The 17,622-nt window shown below is 50.8% G+C and overlaps 2 protein-coding genes across 7 annotated transcripts; one reads left to right on the top strand and one right to left on the bottom strand.

The window, feature by feature from the left end:
* Positions 1 to 109: 109 nt before the first annotated feature.
* On the bottom strand, positions 110 to 9,621 carry TNFAIP1 (TNF alpha induced protein 1). Its single transcript, NM_001257463.1, is given in 7 exon segments — positions 110 to 700; positions 2,578 to 2,773; positions 3,573 to 3,625; positions 3,709 to 3,798; positions 4,522 to 4,691; positions 5,272 to 5,590; positions 9,477 to 9,621. Coding segments are annotated over 6 exon segments (951 nt in total). The 5' UTR covers positions 5,477 to 5,590; positions 9,477 to 9,621; the 3' UTR covers positions 110 to 463.
* A 230-nt stretch (positions 9,622 to 9,851) lies between these two features.
* On the top strand, positions 9,852 to 17,590 carry IFT20 (intraflagellar transport 20). 6 transcript variants are annotated; one of them, XM_077970583.1, is made up of 6 exons: positions 9,852 to 9,993; positions 13,462 to 13,497; positions 13,656 to 13,784; positions 15,123 to 15,208; positions 16,654 to 16,757; positions 17,269 to 17,590. In XM_077970583.1, the coding sequence occupies exons 3-6, from the start codon at positions 13,658 to 13,660 to the stop codon at positions 17,294 to 17,296; spliced, it is 345 nt and encodes a 114-aa protein (XP_077826709.1). In that variant the 5' UTR covers positions 9,852 to 9,993; positions 13,462 to 13,497; positions 13,656 to 13,657; the 3' UTR covers positions 17,297 to 17,590. The 6 variants fall into 6 exon arrangements, with proteins under 6 accessions (XP_077826709.1, XP_001106152.2, XP_002800380.1 ...); XM_001106152.5 differs by having other exon boundaries at positions 17,193 to 17,590; XM_002800334.4 differs by having other exon boundaries at positions 13,262 to 13,497; positions 17,193 to 17,590.
* The last annotated feature ends 32 nt before the right edge of the window (positions 17,591 to 17,622 follow it).

Below are 17,622 nucleotides of genomic sequence, written 5' to 3'. Positions count from 1 at the left end.
GCCTTGTGCTTAAACACCTTAGGAAAAAAGACATCCCACCTTCCATTATAAAACTGGGCCTCTACAACACCAGGAGCGGCCTTTTCCCCAGAATGAACCCATTCCCCATGGGCCTCAGCTGAGGCCTAAGGGGCAGTAGCCCTTCCACAGAGGGCCTAGGGGAAGGTTCTTGGCAGGAGGTGGGTCAGCCCATTTGCCCCAGGGAGCAGAAGCAGCTCCCTGTCAGACAGGAAGGGTGATGGTGAGCAGATAGGACAGGACTCAGTCTCCATAAGTGCTCGGGGGCAAGGCAGAGGAATGTGGTCCCTCCTCTGCCCAGACCCTCTGACCTCCGAGCAGGGTCTGTCATGCCTCTGGGTGCTGGAGCAGAGACCCAGCCAGCAGCAGCATGGGGTGGCCAATAGGGCAGGTTCCACAGGACGGGAGATAGGGCCTCCCGTGCCCTGACTTTCTGAGGGTCTGGTCAGTCACGATGAGTAGACTGGTGGCCGAGCTGCCGGTCATCGTAAGTGCTGTAGCGCTTGACGTGGATGCGGCGGACACGGTCCCGCAGTTCAAAGGTCTCCTCGTCTTCACTGGGGGAAGCCTGGCTGCGGCTACGGCTTGTAGCCTCCAACAAGGAGTTGTCGGGAACGCGGGGAGTCTCATAAAGTAAAACGTTGAGTGTCTCCTCATAGATTCGGGCCTCTGGGAATTCCACCTGGGGTGAGGGAGGATGAAGACGGAGCAATGTTTCATCTTGGAGAGGGAGCTGTGTGTCAGAGCTGCTGGCCCTGAGGCTCCATAAGGCCTCTGCTACCTCATAAGACAGGTGGCGGTCCGTCTCCAGGGAGAGCCAGCCTCCCTCCTAAGGCGGGGTGAGGGAGTGTACTCTATAGACATGAGGACAGGGAAGACCAACACCCTCCGCACCCCTGCCCCAGCCTGAGACCAAGGGACTAGTGGGCATAGAGGGTGGGCCAGGCCTAGGTCCAAACACAGCTCCACCACTTGCTAGCTGTGGAGCCTTGGGCTGAACCCTTCTGGGCGGTAGCTCCTTTATGTACAAAAGGATGGTTTAGATCAACCCGAGAGTTCCTGTCAACATTACAGGAAAGATGTGATTGCTTAGCAGAAGCCTGGCACATAGCAAACCACCAAGCAGAGACATACAAAGAGCAGCTGCTATGCTGAGTGGTTCCGCTGCCTTTCCCTGCCTGCCCGACCCAGTGTGTCACCGGCATGACCTGCCCGGAGGAGAGAAAGGGAATGCAGTCAAGCACCTGAATTCTAGCCTGACCTGCTCTGTTGGACTGAGCTTCTGTTCTCTCATCTGTCACATGGGGAGAGTGGCTCTAGCCCTGTGTGTCTCACAGGTGTATTGTGAGAGGTCACAAGAGTTCATGAAAGAGAACACACTTAGGAAGATGCCAGGTGCTGCTGCCACTTCCACCGCAGCGTCACCAGCCACTAGAGACCTGCCCCTGAACCCTTTCGCCACCGATAGGGTCAGGAGCCACCCACACTGTCACCTTCCCTCCCACCCCTACACCAAAAACTGCAGGAGGAAGCAGGGTCACCTGTAAGCTGGCCTTCCCCAAACCCTCTGCAGATCTCCCAGCCGGAGGCACTTGAATAGTTTAGGGGTCGACAGGTTGCTTGGCAAGTCTGGCTACTTTGAGCTCTTCACACCTACATGGCCCTTCCTGGATGACCTGCCATCCACCCTAGCAGATCATCTCCAGGACCTGCACTCACAGGAGGCAGCTCCTTTCTGGGGTAACTGACTGCAGCTGGGGGAGAGGGGCCAGCTGAGTTTGTGATGACTGTCACCTATCAAATGCCTGATGTGTACCTGGCACTAAGTTGATTAGCCAGAAACCCCCAGCTAGTGGGGGCCAGTGAGGAGATTTTATTTTATTATTATTAAGAGTGTTTGGAAACTCCTGGGCTCAAGGGATCTTCCCACTGCAGCCTCCTGAGTAGCCGGGACTACAGGCGTGTGCCACGATGCCTGGCTAATTTTTCTATTTTTTGTAAAGACGGGGTTTCACCATGTTGTCCAGGGTGGTCTTAAACTCCTGGGCTCAAGTGTTGTGCCCGCCTCTGTCCCTGGCTCAGATAGGAGATCTGAACAGCATTCTAACATGAAAGCCCAAGCTATTTCTACACCATACTTCCACTCCAAAAAGTTGTATCATTTTCGTATCTTGTCATACCATCATCCCCATGTCTGCAAATAAGGAACCTGAGGCCCAGATGGCTTAAGTGGCTTATCCAAAGTCAGAAAACTGGCAAGTGGTGGAGCCAGCGTTCAAACCTGAATTGGGCCAACTTCAAAGACCCAGTCCTTCCCACTGTACTAAGCCACTTCCTGCTGGTCAACGGCCCCTGCCCTGAGCTGTCAGGAACAAAGCGGTTCCCTTCCATTCCCCACACCCCCTTGTTCTGGCTTTGTCCTTGCCCAGCACCATTACCATGTTTGGAAAAAAGAGCCAAGTACACGCCCCTTTTGCTCCGTGCTAGTCACACCCCAACCACACCCTCCTACAGTGGGTGTGTGTCCTCCCTGACCCATGCAGGGGGAATCCCCCACACCTTGGTCTGCTTCTTCTCTGTGGCATACACGATGGAGGTACAGCACACCTCTGCCAGCTTACGGCCCTGGCCATAGAAGGACCAACAGCAGATCTCGTCGCCAATGACATCCTTGATGAAGAGCACGCGGCCGTTGAAGCGCAGGGAGAGCTTGTCAAATAGCTCGATGTTTTTCAGCAGGTGGTCATCAGAGTTGCTGAAAAACCCATGAGGGCCAAGAGGCCTGGGAATGAGGTTCCATTCCAAGGGAGTGTGCTAGACAAGTGGAGCCCTCCCCTCCCTCCCTTCCCCTGTCCTGTCCTGCTGAAATGAAAGCAAGATGCCAGGGGGCCAGGAGAGAAAGGATCATAGGGTACCCTCTGGGTTAGGGGGCCTGTAAGGAAAAGGAACTGAGTTGGTTTTAAGTCAAAGTAGGGACAACTGAGGGAGCAGGTCTCCCCTCACTAACGGGGAAGGAAGGAGACAACGCTGCTATTTCAGTGGGAGGCATTCCCTCCCTTACTGTGGGGGTGACAGTGGCAATGTGCCTGTCCACAGGGAAGCATAGGGAGGGTTTGGGACTCTGAACCTGCAGCCACCTGAGTCTACCTAACTGTGGCCTATGGATAGGACATGGGCTGGAGGGTGTGGGGAGAGAATCAGCCCAGTGTGAACCACACAGGCTGACTCGGGGGACTCCCAGCTCACTGGCCTCCTAGCATCCCCTTCACCTGGTAGGATGACATGTGTGAAAACACCTGACATGCTGCCTTCGTGATACACGTTGAGGGCGCATTTCACCTTCAATCATTTATATCCCAGCCAGGGCACCCTGCCGAGTTCCAAAGGCCTCTGTCCCAATTTCCCTTCTACTTTCTGTTCTTCCCCCACTTAGCACAGCTAGTTCCAAGACCCAGGCCCAGACCCACGCCGACCATGCTGGGAGTGCAGGCAGCATGCATTGGGTCTGCTGCCCAGTGTCTGCTCTGGCTGCTCAGCCCTGTGACGCACCCTACCTGGTGTAGGAATACTTGTTGTTGCTTCTGTTGTACAGCAGCTTCACCACGGGCTGTGAAGGAGTTCAGAGTGAGGGCCAGGCCGGGGGCCTGGCATCCCCAGCCCGCAGCCCGCAGCCCTCAGAGGTCCCGGTACCTTGGTGGAGGATTCGATGAGCCGCTCCTCCTCCTTCAGGGATGTGATGATGGGGATGTTGCACACAGGCTGGTAGGAGTCCTTCTTGTCCTGCGCGACACAGAACAGAGAACCCTCTTTAGGATCTTCTGCTTTCCAGGCTTAGCCAGGTACCTCTGGAGCCCCTCTGCCATGGCCACCTGCAGCTTGGTGAGGAAGTGTCAGACACAAATCATGAGGCCCCTGGCAATAGAAACTGCCAGCTGGAAAGTGGACCCCCATTTAGAAAACCCAAGATCCAGGCCAGGTGCGGTAGCTCACACCTGTAATCCCAGCATTTTGGGAGGCTGCGGCAGGCAGATAGCTTGAGCCCAGGAGTTTGAGATCAGCCTGGAAAACATGGTGAAACCTCAGTCCTACAGAAAATACAAAGATTAGCCAGGTGCCATGGCACACGCCTGTATTCCCAGCTACTCTGAAGGCCAAGGCACGAGAATCACTTGAACCCAGGAGGCAGAAGTTGCAGTGAGCCAAGATCACACCACTGCACTCCAGCCTGGGTGACAGTCAAAAAAAAAACGACAAAAAAAACCCGACAACCTAAAATCCAGGTATCAAAGCATAGACACCAGAAGCAGGGCCTAATCACGCTGCCAAGTGTGAACACCCGGCTGCCAGGTTGGTGGGCCTGGGTGGCATCTCACTTGTCTCATTAAGTTTGCACTCATCAACCACGCCTCCCACACAACCTGCCAGGAACCAGAGTCCTCCATCCCACAAGAAGGGGCAACTACTGACCTCGTCTGCCCACCCTGCTCCGCCCCACCCGTGTACCTGCAGGGCACTCTGGCACATGTTCACCAGCCCCTGGATGAGGTAATACTTTGCTTCAGCCATCAATTCCTTGATTTCTTGCCGGTTCTGAGGGAGGGTGATGGTGTCATCTCGGAGGTAATTCAAAATGGTGCCAAAGTGCTTTCCACAACGGTCTATGAGGATCCAGCCTAGGGGTGCAGATGACCCTACGGGGTTAGTTTGCCACCAGGTACCTCCGAGGCACGCAAAGACCACCTGATGAGCTGGCAGCAGGTGGCAAGGAAGGGGGTCCACAAGCACAAAGCCCTCGCGCAGGGTGACAGAGGCGGGGATGGAGGTTCTAGCACTCAGGCCCATGGCTGCTCTTCACCCTTCCTCTCTGAAACCCAGAACTGGCACATTCCACAGGGGATACAGCCCTCCAGGCTGTACAGGCCACAGGGGCCTAGGCTCAGGGCACCAGGCCCAGCCCAACACAGAAACCAACTGCTGCCGGCCTTCTGCCCACTGCCCAGTCTTAAAGTGATGGCTCCTATGAGAATGTTGTCCTATTCAAATATTTTAAAAGTATGGCTCTTCTTCCTGGAAAATGCATAAACATAGCATTCCATGTACAATTTCACAGAATTCTGAAGCTCTACTAGGGACTCCAGGGGATGACACCTTACATAAGGTGAAGAGGAAAAGTGACTGAATTCTAGATCTGGTCATTTCCTTGGGAACCTCTCCTGCCCTCCCCACCCCGAGCAGCAAGCCCCAATGCCTCACCTTCTTTGTCTGTCAGCACCTCCATGCGCCCGCTGAACATGGCCTTGAGCATGGTGTCGTGGCGGGTCAGGGCCCGCACGGTGGTATAGTACAGAGAGCCGCCCACGTTGAGCTGGACGTACTTGTTGCCCAGCCCTCCTCCCTTGAATCCACTGAGCTTGGGCTTAGCCCCTGAGGCCGGGCACAGGCAGGTGTCCCCCGACATCTCCCGCTGCAGGTAGATCACCACACGGCAGGAGGTAGGCTTGGAAGGCTCCGCCGTGGTGGAAAGGGTCACGAGTGAGTGGCCAGTGGAGGCCAGAGCCTCATACTCTCAGTGCTGGACATGGGAAACGGGAGAGAAGACAAGAGTCAGCTGAGAGAGCCCTTAGACCAAGAGGAGCCAATAGCGGAAACATGACCGTACTCATTCTCTCCTTGACAAGCCCAAGCACTGCTCCCTGGCAGAGGCTAAGTCCCTGCCATTTTGCTTTCTTTTTTTTTTTTCTTAGAGACAGGGTCTCACTCTGTCACCCAGGCTGGAGTGCAGTGGCGCCATCTTAGCTCACTGCAACCTTTGCCTCCCAGGCTCAAGTGATCCTCCCACCTCAGCCTCCTGAGTAGCTGGGACCACAGATGCGCACCACCACACCCAGCTAATTTTTTTTTTCTTTCTTTTTTTGGTCGAGACAGGATTTTACCATGTTGCCCAGGCTGGTCTCGAACTCCTTAGCGCAGGCGATCCGCCCACCTCAGTCTCCCAAAGTGCTGGGATTATAAGCGTGAATCACCGTGTCTGGCCTCCCTGCCATTTTTACTATAGCAGGAACCAGGGCTGGAGGCAGTCTCCCAGACTCCTGCCCTGGTCCCCTCATCAGCCTCCCTGAGACTCAGCTCTATTCAGGGCCTCAAGGAAGACAAGCAAACCCATGGAACCAGTCAGAGAGGGCCAGAGGAACAGATCACCCTAGAGATCTACCAGTCAGATTCCAGTTACTTTCTTGTCAAGGTTCCCAGGATCCCAGACTTCCAGCCAAGCCTACTGGGAATCCAGCTAGCCTAGGAGTTTCCCAGGAGCCAGAGGGACAGGATGCACTTCCTTTCTAAAGATTCCAGCCTCAAGAGCAGCCTGTGCCAGTGTTTATTTTGAGCACCACCGAGAGTCTGGCTTCAGGAAGGAAAGTAAAAGCAGCTTCAGGAGAGAATTGAGTAAGCCAGGGTGGGGGGTGCTGGCCAGTGTTCTTGGCGCAGGTTACCTGGGCTTCGGCTGGGGCTTCCTGACCTTCCCCTTTCTTGGCACCAGGCTTGTCCCAAGTTCCTGAAATTGTCACCATTTTTCAGGGAAGAACAGCTATAGGGTGGCTGTTTTCCTTTCTTTTTCCTGAGAGGGATCCCAGCCCTACTCTCCTCTTCTTTCCCAATAAGAATGGGAGAAGAAAGGACTAGAAAAGATCAGAGGATAAATCTAAAAACAATGAGGTAAGCTGTGTGCTGCCACCTGCCTGTACTCCTGGCTACTCAGTAGGCTGAGGTGGGAGGATCTCTTGAGCCGGGTAGTCAAGACCAGCCTGGGCAACATAGCAAGACCCCATCTCTTGGCATTTAATATATATTAGCTCATTTAACTAATTCAGCAATTAAACTACTGAGTGCCTACTATGTTAAGCAATAGGGAACAATGAAAAAACATTGTCTTTGCCTTCAAACAGTTCAAAGGAGCATCATAACAGGAATTTTTAAAAAGAGAGAGAGCTAGCATTTATTGTACCCCTGTGTGCCAGGCACTGGGTACTCAGAAGAGAACAAATATAGAAAGTCATGTCCACATGGAGCTTACATTCTAGTGGAAGGAAATAGACTATAAACAAGGACTTGAATAAATAAACAGATAATTCCAGAACCTGATAAATGCAATAAAGATAATAAAACTGACATGAGAGTGATTAGGGAGAGGCACTAATTTAGACAGAGGGACAGGGTAAGCATCTTTGGGAAGGTGAATTTCAGCTGAGGTTTGAAGAGAGCATTCTACACAGATGGAAGAGTAAGTGCAAAGTTCCTGTTAGAAACAAGTTTTAGGGGCCGAGTGTGGTGGCTCACACCCGTAATCCCAGCACTTTAGGAGGCTGAAGTGGGTGGATTGCTTGAGCTCAGGAGTTCAAGACCAGTCTGGGCAACAGTGAGAGTTTGTCTCTACAAATGAAAAAAAATTAGCCAGATATGGTGGCTCATGCCTGTGGTCCCAGCTGCTTGGGAGGCTGAGGTGGGATGATTGCTTGAGTCTGGGCAGGTCAGCCTGGGTGACAGGGAAATCTCGTCTCAACAACAACAAAATAAAAACAAGTTTTAGGATCAGAAATAAGGTCATAATGGCTGGTGCACAGACAGTAGGGGGAAGTTGGTTTGATGTCAAGTCAGGGAAGGCAGGTGTTAGATGATAACAAAGTGTGGATTTCATACTAATTGCTATTACATATATATATATATATATATATATATTTTTTTTTTTTTTTTTTGAAACAGAGTTTCACTCTTGTTGCCCAGGCTGGAGTGCAGTGCCACGATCTCGGCTCACTGCAACCTCCGCCTCCCAGGTTCAAGCTATTCTCCTGCCTCAGCCTCCCTGAGTAGCTGGGATTACACGCATGCACCACCATGCCCAGCTAATTTTGTATTTTTAGTAGACATGGGGTTTCTCCATGTTAGTCAGACTGGTCTTGAACTCCCGACCTCGGATGATCCGCCCGCCTTGGCCTCCCAAAGTGCTGGGATTATAGGCGTGAGCTACCGCGCCCGGCCTATTGCTATATAATATATGAATCAATTGGAGAGTTGCAAGCAGAGGAGTGATATGATCTGACTTGCTTGTAGTGTATTTTGAAAAGATAACGGCTGCTGGGTAGAGAATGAATTGTAAAGGTGCAAGAGAGGAAGTGGGAAGACCAGAGGAAACTGTAGTCTAGGCAAGAAGAGATGACGGCGGGCCTGGACCACGTTAGTAATAACGGAGACAGAAAAAAAGTGGAATGATTTCACCGAATGCTCATTACATGCAGGAGTTTACAGTTGCTCCTCTCTTGTAAGTGCAACCCAGAAGCAGGGCACTGGTTTCCTAAGTTTACTGCTGTGTTCCCCTAATGGTGCTTAGCACAATGCCATGCACATTTTAAGTATTTAACATATGTCAGTTTGTTGGATTGAAATTGTCCCTGAAAAGATTTAGGTAAGTCCCTGGGAAGAATGTCCAAGGAAGTGGACGGCCAGCGTGGGTGCTGTGTGAAGCAGTGAATTCCTTTGGCGGCTTGTCTGGGAGACTCTTTCCTTTGCCACAGAGGTTGGGTATGGGAGGTGAACCCTCACCAGGAGGCTGCCAATGACTAAGAAACACTAGAATGGTATGAGATCACCTTCCCTTCTTCCGCCCACCTCAAAGGAATAAATCCACCTCCCTAACAGGCATTAGCAAGTTCCCTATGTATTTTGTGTCTAGCCCTAGTTTTCCCAGGATCAAAGAAAGCATACATACATGTTCTGTCAATGCAAAGGAGCTCAAAGGATAGGCCTGCCAAGAGAGGTCGGCGGATCCAGAGTTAATCTATTCCTTTCCTACAAAGCAATTGCTTTGAGCCCCTGGATGACGTCAATCAGATTCCGCCCAGACCAATGGGTTCCAGGAATCCTGTGGCAGGTGACGCCCCAGAAAGTAATTCCAGTGAGAATGAAGTTTCCACTGATAGCCACAGTGCTCTTCCTTCCGCACTTTGTGTGTGGATATTTGGGGATGCCTGGGGCTAGGGGCGGATCCATGGCTCACGCAACGAAGCTAATGGGAACCCAAGCAGAACAAAGGGCAAACAGCCGCGGCTGTAGAAAGAGGAGAGGTCTAAAAGGAAGAAGGACCCAGAAATCCGTCAGACACGGAGGACGGCGCGGGGAAAGCTGAGGGCTAGAGTGGGCGGATCTAGCAGAAACCCTAGGTGTAAAGGTTAAGCGTCACCCAAAAAATCCTGGGAAATGTGGCCGGTGTGGGCTCTTCTCTAGCCCGGGCCACTCCTCACTACCGAGAAACCCACACCGATTCTCACGCCCACCCTCCGTGGGAGATCAGAGCTCTCCTTTTCCCCAACGCCGCCCGCGCCTTTTCCCCAGGACCCGGCCGGGCTCGCTATACTCCAGCAGGGGCCGTCCATCCCTTCCCCGAGGGCATCTGCGGGCCCGGCTCTCACCGTCCCCGGGGGCGCCTCTCCTCTCAGCTGGGTGGCCAGCGGACTCCGAGCCGCCCCTAGCCTGCAGCCGCCTGCCCACCAGCAGTCCCGGGCTGTGAGCTCACATCCTGCGCTCGCCGACTCCGCCCGGAGTGCGGCCCAGCCCCACCGGTCGGGGAGCCTGAGACTACAAGTCCCTGCATGCATAGCGCTCTATCCGGGAAAGGGTGGAGGCGGAATCCCCCGAGGGTCTTCGCGGAGAGAGGAAAGCCACTTCCGGTCGCCTTGCCGGCGCTAAGGCTTCTGGGTCTTGTAGGCCCGACCTCCCCTCGGGCCTCTGTTTCCCAGCAACCTCTGTGGATTCGGGGCTGTAAGTGCTTCCGGGGTCAGGAAGGTAGTGACGTCATGGGTAAACAGGTTCTGTAGCCGTGGCAGCGGCCGTGGCAGGCTGACTGGGTACCGGCTGCCGCTGACCCGGGAGAAGCTGCCTGTCTACATCAGCCTAGGCTGCAGCGCGCTGCCGCCGCGGGGCCGGCAGGTAGGCTGACCTCGGGTCGGGGGATGCGGGCGGACCAGGGGCGAGAGGAGCCTGACAGGCCCGCGTCCTGAGGAAAGAGCCCGGGCGGAGAGAGACGTGGGAATTCCGCCCCACTCTCAGGGGGCGCTTTCACACCCAGGTTAGGCCTGGAGTTTGACGCGTTGATGCTTGCCACGATCTTACGAGGAAACTGGGGCTCGGATAAATTCGGGGAATTTACATAGTAAAGAGTCTGCTCGCAGTGCCTCGCATGCATCTGGGAGAGCCTGGCCACACAAATTATGCCACCGCGTCATGCTCAGGGAGCTTAGTCCCAGCTCTTGGGCCAGGTGTTGCTCAGATGCTCAGACACGCGTGTGATGGGAGTTGGTAGAGAATCTGTGAACTCTTTCCCTGCACCCCTTCTTCCATCTTACCTATCTCTTTAAGCCAGCCCCTCCAATCAGATAGGTGGGCCAAGCCAGATTCATGGGAGTCATGCCTGACTTGTTTTTCTCTTATCCCAAAACCGCCACATTCAGTCAGTCCATTACTAAGCCCCAATCACCTCGACTTACAAAACATCTCAACTCGGAGCACTTGTCTTCAGCTGCCAGCCTTGGTTACTGTAATGGTCTCCTGTTTCCACGGTCATTCATTCCGCATTTACTGAGTGCCAGTTATGTGTGGGCACCATGCTAGGTGCTAGGGTTAGAGTGGTGAACAAGAAGGTAGTTGGGGCCTTGCCCTTTCTTGTTCCCTCCAATCCGTTCTCCAGGCTAAGCAAGAATGATCTAAGTCTGATTTTGTTGGTTTGCTGAGAACTCTCTGGCTGCCCATTACCCTTCTGATAAAATCCAAGCTCATTACTGTGTCTTTCAGAGCCTTCCGTGATCCAGCTGTTGCCTCCCTGTCTAGCCTCATTCTGTTCCCTTCTCTTGCTCAGTCTCAGTTCTCGGAATGCATCAAATTTCCTGTTGCCTCAGGATCTTCACGTATGTGTTTCCTTCTGCCTGCAATGCCTTGCTTCCCTTTCACTTGACAAACTTTTGGACAGTCTTTAGGTCTGTTTAAGTGTCATTTTTTCAGAAGGCCTCTGTAGGCACTCCCCTCCATTCCGCCAGCCATGAACTGTGTCCTGCCGCACTTCACATAGCACCATGTACTTTTCCTTATACTAATACCACGATTTGTGATTATTTGTTTACCATCTGTCCAGAGGCATTGTTTTCACTAGTCTGTCCCCAGAGCAGGGACTCAGTGGATGTTTCTGAATAAATGCGTGCTCTCAGGGAAGGGAGTGGAAGTTGAAGCAGATATTTGCTCCCTCACGTTGCTCGAATCTTTCTGGAGCAGCTGGTCAGATTAATGACCTGTATCTGCGAAAGACTTTTTTTTTTTTTTTTTTTTTTGAGACAGGGTCTCACTCTGTTGCCCAAGCTGGAGTACAGTGGTGTGAACATAGCTCACTGCAGCCTCCACCTCCTGGGCTCAAGCGATCTTCCCAGCTCACCTTCCCAGGTAGCTGGGATTACAGGCGCATGTCACCAGCCCTGGCTATTTTAAAAATTTTTTGTAGAGACGGTATTTTGCCACATTGCCGTAGGTTTCGAACTCCTATGCCCAAGTGATCCTCCCACCTCAGCCTCCCAAAGTGCTGGGATTATAGGCATGAGCTACTGCACTGGCCAGATCTTTTTAAAAAGCCCTATTTTAAGGAAGCTACAGATGAACACAGTGCTTCAAAAGGATGATGCTAGCTCACTTACATCAGTGGATTCCAGTGAGGCCAAAGGCTAAAGTCATCTACAGACAGCTCATAGACACGTATTAGTTGGCCCATGCAGTGTTGAATGTGGGTTTTCCCCCTTACTTAAAAGTTTTGAATTACATACCAACATTGAGATATTGGATTTCTGGTCCTCTTAAAAACCAGAAGTTCTGGCCGGGTGCGGTGGCTCATGCCTGTAATCCCAGCACTTTGGGAGGCTGAGGTGGGTGGATCACGAGGTCAGGAGTTTAAGAGCAGCCATGGCCAACATGGTGAAACCCCGTCTCTACTAAAAATACAAAAATTAGCTGGGCAAGGTGTCAGGCGCCTATAATCCCAGCTACTCAGGAGGCCGAGGCAGGAGAATTGCTTGAACCCAGGAGGTGGAGGTTGTAGTGAGCCGAGATCATGCCACTGCACTCTAGCCTGGACAATGGAGTAAGACTCCTTCTCAAAACAACAACGACAACAACAATAACAACAACAACAAAAGATCCAGAAGTTCTGGAAACAGTGAGACTTGATTATTTTCGAACCATTGCTCCTCTTGTGGCACACCTGCCCTAGACAGCCACCCCCAGAATCACCCCATTCAGAACAGGACTTCTCTAAGGAAGCCACGAGGGAAACAGCTGAGGCTGGGGGCAGTGAGGGTAGAGGGAAGAGGCTGGTGCAGGTCCAAGTGATGGTAGACTTTGGAGCACCTGGGTTTTAGAATTGGCATAGCAGCTAATTGCTAGATGTAACTAGCATTGCCTCCCTTTTTAAACAGGTCATATGATGTCTATTTTTAATTTTGTGTGTGTGTGTGCGTGTGCGTGTGTGTGTGTTTGAGCCAGAACGAGGGTGAGTTTTCAGTATTTCCTTCCCAGAATTGAGGCATCCTTTGGAACAGAAATGCAAGGTGGCTTGGAAAGGGAGAAGATATCTTTGTTAGTTCTCTGTTGCCTACAGAAAAAATCGTAACTCCTTAGCTTGGCATACGGGTCTTCCTGGTCTGGCTCCAGCTCACCTTTTCAGCTCCATCCTTTTTCCTTTCATCCTTAGGCGGGGTAGGTCCTTTCAGTGACTTCAGGCCTTTGTCCATGCTGTTTTCTCTGCTTGGAATACCTATCCCTGGCCTGCTGCCTTGATACGTTCTTGCTGATACTTCATTCCTTTTTGTGTTTTCTGCTAGAAAGAGAATAACCCAACTTTGATTCCCAATTCAGGCAAGCATACATTTTGAGTAATATTCTTACTCCTGACTTTGTATTTTTTAACCATAATTTTTAATTCACCCAGATTTCTTTTATTTGGTTTGTGTGTTGTTCCAGTATGTGTATTTGAGAAGCCTTCTCATGTGCTTTTGGGTACATAACTGGTGATATATAAAGTAAATACACTTATGGCTCACAACTTAGTTCAGATGTCACTCCTTCTTTAACGGCTCTATCCTCCTCTGGCTCTTTACTGATATTTCTAAACAAGCATTTAACACAGTGTGATTTTTCAGTTTCCGTGTCTGTCTTCCTCCAGCTGAACTATGTGTCTTCAGGGCGGGCACCGTGTTGCATTCATCTTTGTACCCCCAGCATCTAGCAGTGTTGGCATGTAGTAGGCACTCAAGAAATGTGTGTTGAATGAACGATGCCTGTGACAAGTAAGCGGACTTTATTCTTTCCTGACCCTTGCTCCTATGACACACCTCCTCCTGACTGCCACTGTCACTCCTTCAGAGCAGAACTCCTCTAGGAAGTCTGGATGGGAAACAGGTGAGGCTCAGAGAGGTGGTGGCAGAGGGAATGGGGAGCCTTTGGAACATCTGGGTTTTTGGCATTGGTGTCCAAGGGCAGGAACAGGGCTGGCTTGGCAGCAGGCATTTCATTGGGTGGCTAGGAAGTGATGAGGAATTGGGCTGGTTTCTTTGCAGCCATGGCCAAGGACATCCTGGGTGAAGCAGGGCTGCACTTTGATGAACTGAACAAGCTGCGGGTGTTGGACCCAGAGGTTACCCAGCAGACCATAGAGCTGAAGGAAGAGTGCAAAGACTTTGTGGACAGTGAGTATTGGGGAGATACCGTGTCACTCAGCTTTGAGCTGCCATTCCAACTGTACCCCAGGCTCATCTTGGCCCTGCCACAGTGGAGCTGCTGGCTCCCTGGAGGTCGAATCTGGCATCTGTGAGTTCCCATGTGCCACCCTTCTCTGCCTGCCCTCGTGCTCTCATGTGTCCCCAGCAGAGCACCAGTCAAACCAAACACTGGGATGGGGAGGGTGTTTTTAGAGATGCCATCTTTCATTTCTTGCTCTTAGAAACCTTAAACTTTCTGGGAACATAACCATGGCTTGGGGGTGAGAAATAGAATTATGTACTCCTGATTTGATTTCTTTAGAGGAAGTCTTCTTAGTGGCAGGTTCTCTGTTATTTGGAGTTAGAAGTGATAAGTGAAGTTTCTAGAAGCAGCTCAACAGACTTACTGAAGTCATCTTTTGGCTAGAAATCTTCAGGAAGCCTCCTGTCCCAGCAGCCAAGTAAGCCCAATGCATTCAGTACAGAGCCCTATCTAGCTAGAGCAAGGGATTTCTGAGCTTTCTGGGGGCTTCCTAGGTTGTGGAGAGAGCTTGATTAGTGAAAGGTAGCTTGGGTTCTGTCACTAACCTTCTGTGATTGATGTGCCATGCACACACCTCTCTGGGCCTTAGTTTTCCCTCAGTAAGTTGTGTTTCCGTCACATCCAGGACATTGGAGAAAGTGAACAGGAGATTAGGCACTTAATGCTGTGAGCTCTCTATTTTCTGTGGTTACAAGTGGGAAGCCCCCATCCCCACTGTTAATTGAAATCTGGTGTCATACCCGTAGCTAGTCCAGAGGCAGCGCTTGTGTCCTGAGGCTGCCCTTTTGTGAACAACAGTGCTTCCTGTCATTCCTGGGGAAGCAGGTTGGGGTCTGTCTGGAGGATGAGCCCAGCAAGGGCCTAGTGCTTTCATAGCCTGAGATCATAGCAGCTGGTTGGCTCAGTGGGGACACAAGGTCCGGGTATGTCCTGGTCCAGCTGGCCACCCTTCTCTAGGTTCAGACCAAGGGTAGGAGACAGGCCAATAGGCACCAAAGTGTTTAAGTGACAGGGTCTCGCTATGTTCCCCAGGCTGGAATGCAGTGGCAGTTCACAGGCATGATCACACATCCTCTAACTCCTGGGTTCAAGTGATCCTCCCACCTCAGCCTCCTGAGTAGCTGGGACTACAGGTGCTCACCACCATGCCTGGCTCACACCAAACTATTTTGACACAAATTAGAAGGGGCAGTCAGCTCTGCCCTCGCACTGCCTCAGCACTCTTACCGAAGGGCAGTGATGAGACTGAGGAAATATTTTATTTTTTGTTCTTTTTCTGAAAGAAATTGGCCAGTTTCAGAAAATAGTTGGTGGTTTAATTGAGCTTGTTGATCAACTTGCAAAAGAAGCAGAAAATGAAAAGATGAAGGTAAGATCAGCATGTCTTCTGCCTACGTCTTGGCCTGGGACCCTAGTTTACTACCCTCTCATCTTTCTTCCCTCTTGATTTGTTTAGAGGGGTGGGTGGGTGAGTTTTCATTTAAGATTTTAAGGCCGGGCGCGGTGGCTCAAGCCTGTAATCCCAGCACTTTGGGAGGCCGAGACGGGCGGATCACGAGGTCAGGAGATCGAGACCATCCTGGCTAACATGGTGAAACCCCGTCTCTACTAAAAAATACAAAAAACTAGCTGGGCGAGGTGGCAGGCGCCTGTAGTCCCAGCTACTCGGGAGGCTGAGGCAGGAGAATGGCGTAAACCTGGGAGGCGGAGCTTGCAGTGAGCTGAGATCCAGCCACTGCACCCCAGCCTGGGCGACAGAGCGAGACTCCGTCTCAAAAAAAAAAAAAAAAAAAAAGATTTTAATAACTTCTAGTCCACTTAACCTACTGAACTTACGCCAGTCTTTATTTCCTTTAATCTTTTTTTTTTTTTTTTTTTGGAGACAGAGTCACCCAGGCTGGAGTGCAGTGGCGCAATCTCACTGCAACCTCCACCTCTCAGGTTCAAGAGATTCTCCCACCTCAGCCTCCCAAGTAGCTGGGACTACAGGTGTGCACCAACACACCCAGATTACTTTTTTGTATTTTTTTTTTTGAGATGGAGTTTCCTCTCGTTGCCCAGGCTGGAGTGCAAGGGTGCGATCTTGGCTCACTGCAACCTCCGCCTCCAGGGTTCAAGTGATTCTCCTGCCTTAGCCTCCCGGGTAGCTAGGATTACAGGCACGCGCCACCACGCCTGGCTAATTTTGTATTTTTAGTAGAGACAGGGTTTCTCCATGTTGGTCAGGCTGGTCTCGAACTCCCAACCTTAGGTGATCCACCTGCCTCAGCCTCCCAAAATGCTGGGATTAAGGTGTGAGCGACTGCACCCAGCCATTTTTTTTTTTGTATTTTTAGTAAAGACAGGGTTTCACCATGTTGGTCAGGCAAACTCCTGACCTCAAGTGATCTGCCCACCTTGGCCTCCCAAAGTGCTGGGATTGCAGGCGTGAGCCACCACACCTGGCCTCCTTTCATCTTCGTATCAGCACTGATGTAGATGGTTTTATCCTTATTTTATAAATGAAGAAATGAAGGCGTACATAGTATGATTGGTGAAAGGCACAAGGCTGAATGGCACCACCAAATGTGCTATTGTGTCTGTGTCCCTGGCTCTAGGAATACTCCTAGACCTGTCTCAAAGCTGCCGTCAAGTTCTTGAGGCACTTTGTGATCGGTAGGTTAATCCTTCTGACTTAACCCAAAAGCTTTGGGGCTCCACTCTCTTTTCCTCTCTGGAGACTGACATAGCTCCCAGATGACCCCTCCCCACTTTGAGGACTTGTTGCTGTAGACGGTTTTAATGAAGCCATGGCCTTCTCTGGCAATACTGTAGGCCATCGGTGCTCGGAACTTGCTCAAATCTATAGCAAAGCAGAGAGAAGCTCAACAGCAGCAACTTCAAGCACTAATAGCAGAAAAGAAAATGCAGCTAGAAAGGTAAGAAGTCATGATGTAAAGCAAGTTCTTTACACAGCTGAATTTCCACTCTTCCTTCTGGAGTGATCACTTCTTGTCCTTACTCTTCATCATTGTTTTCCCAGGAATAGCATCTCACTTGTCATCCTGATTTGAAGATTTTTTAAAATAAAATTACATTTGATGGGAAGGAAATAGAAAACTTAATATCAAACCACCTCTAGTAGTTTGAGCATGAAAGGGTCTACGAAGTTGGCTGGCTTTCTGAAAGAAGACTTTCCTAGGGCTGAGATTTCTCATGGGTGGCTCTGGGTAGGGCTTTGCCACTTTCTTTCTTCATTCTGAACTCACACCATTTCTTGAAATCATTTAAACCTCTATATCCTTCTCTAGAAGAATTAAGTCTGTGGTTTACTTCATCTTTTTTTTAGGGCCTCTAACAATTTTGTTTTTCAGGTATCGGGTTGAATATGAAGCTTTGTGTAAAGTAGAAGCAGAACAAAATGAATTTATTGACCAATTTATTTTTCAGAAATGAACTGAAAATTTCACTTTTATAGTAGGAAGGCAAAACAAAAAAAGCCCCTCAAAACCAAAAAAACCTCTGTAGCATTCCAGCGGCTTGACCAATGACCTGTCACAAGAGGTGGCGTGTAAGGAACGCAGCCCCCTGAAGACAGCACTACAAGTCTGGGGGAGCCAGTTTTAAACATCAGTGCACAGCTGCTGCTGGTGGCCCTACAGTGTACGTTCTCACTTCTTATGCTTAATTGGAACTAAGCAGTTTGTAAACTTTCATCCTTTTTTTGTAAATTCACAAAGCTTTGGAAGGAGAATACATTTTTGTTTTCAAATGGCTTGATGTACCTTTTTTTCCTGTTGCCCT

Source organism: Macaca mulatta, chromosome 16, assembly GCF_049350105.2.
Source record: "Macaca mulatta isolate MMU2019108-1 chromosome 16, T2T-MMU8v2.0, whole genome shotgun sequence".
Lineage (NCBI taxonomy): Eukaryota > Metazoa > Chordata > Mammalia > Primates > Cercopithecidae > Macaca > Macaca mulatta.
Note: the sequence above shows the minus strand (reverse complement) of the source record. Positions and strands in the feature narration are given on the sequence as shown.

Excerpts from the sequence above, each read along its gene's own strand:
- IFT20 (XM_002800334.4), top strand. The coding sequence starts at position 13,422 with ATGACACACCTCCTCCTGACTGCCACTGTCACTCCTTCAGAGCAGAAC. Across the intron at positions 13,785-15,122 it reads GTGCAAAGACTTTGTGGACA|AAATTGGCCAGTTTCAGAAA; the intron begins GTGAGTATTGGG and ends TTTTTCTGAAAG. Across the intron at positions 15,209-16,653 it reads CAGAAAATGAAAAGATGAAG|GCCATCGGTGCTCGGAACTT; the intron begins GTAAGATCAGCA and ends GCAATACTGTAG.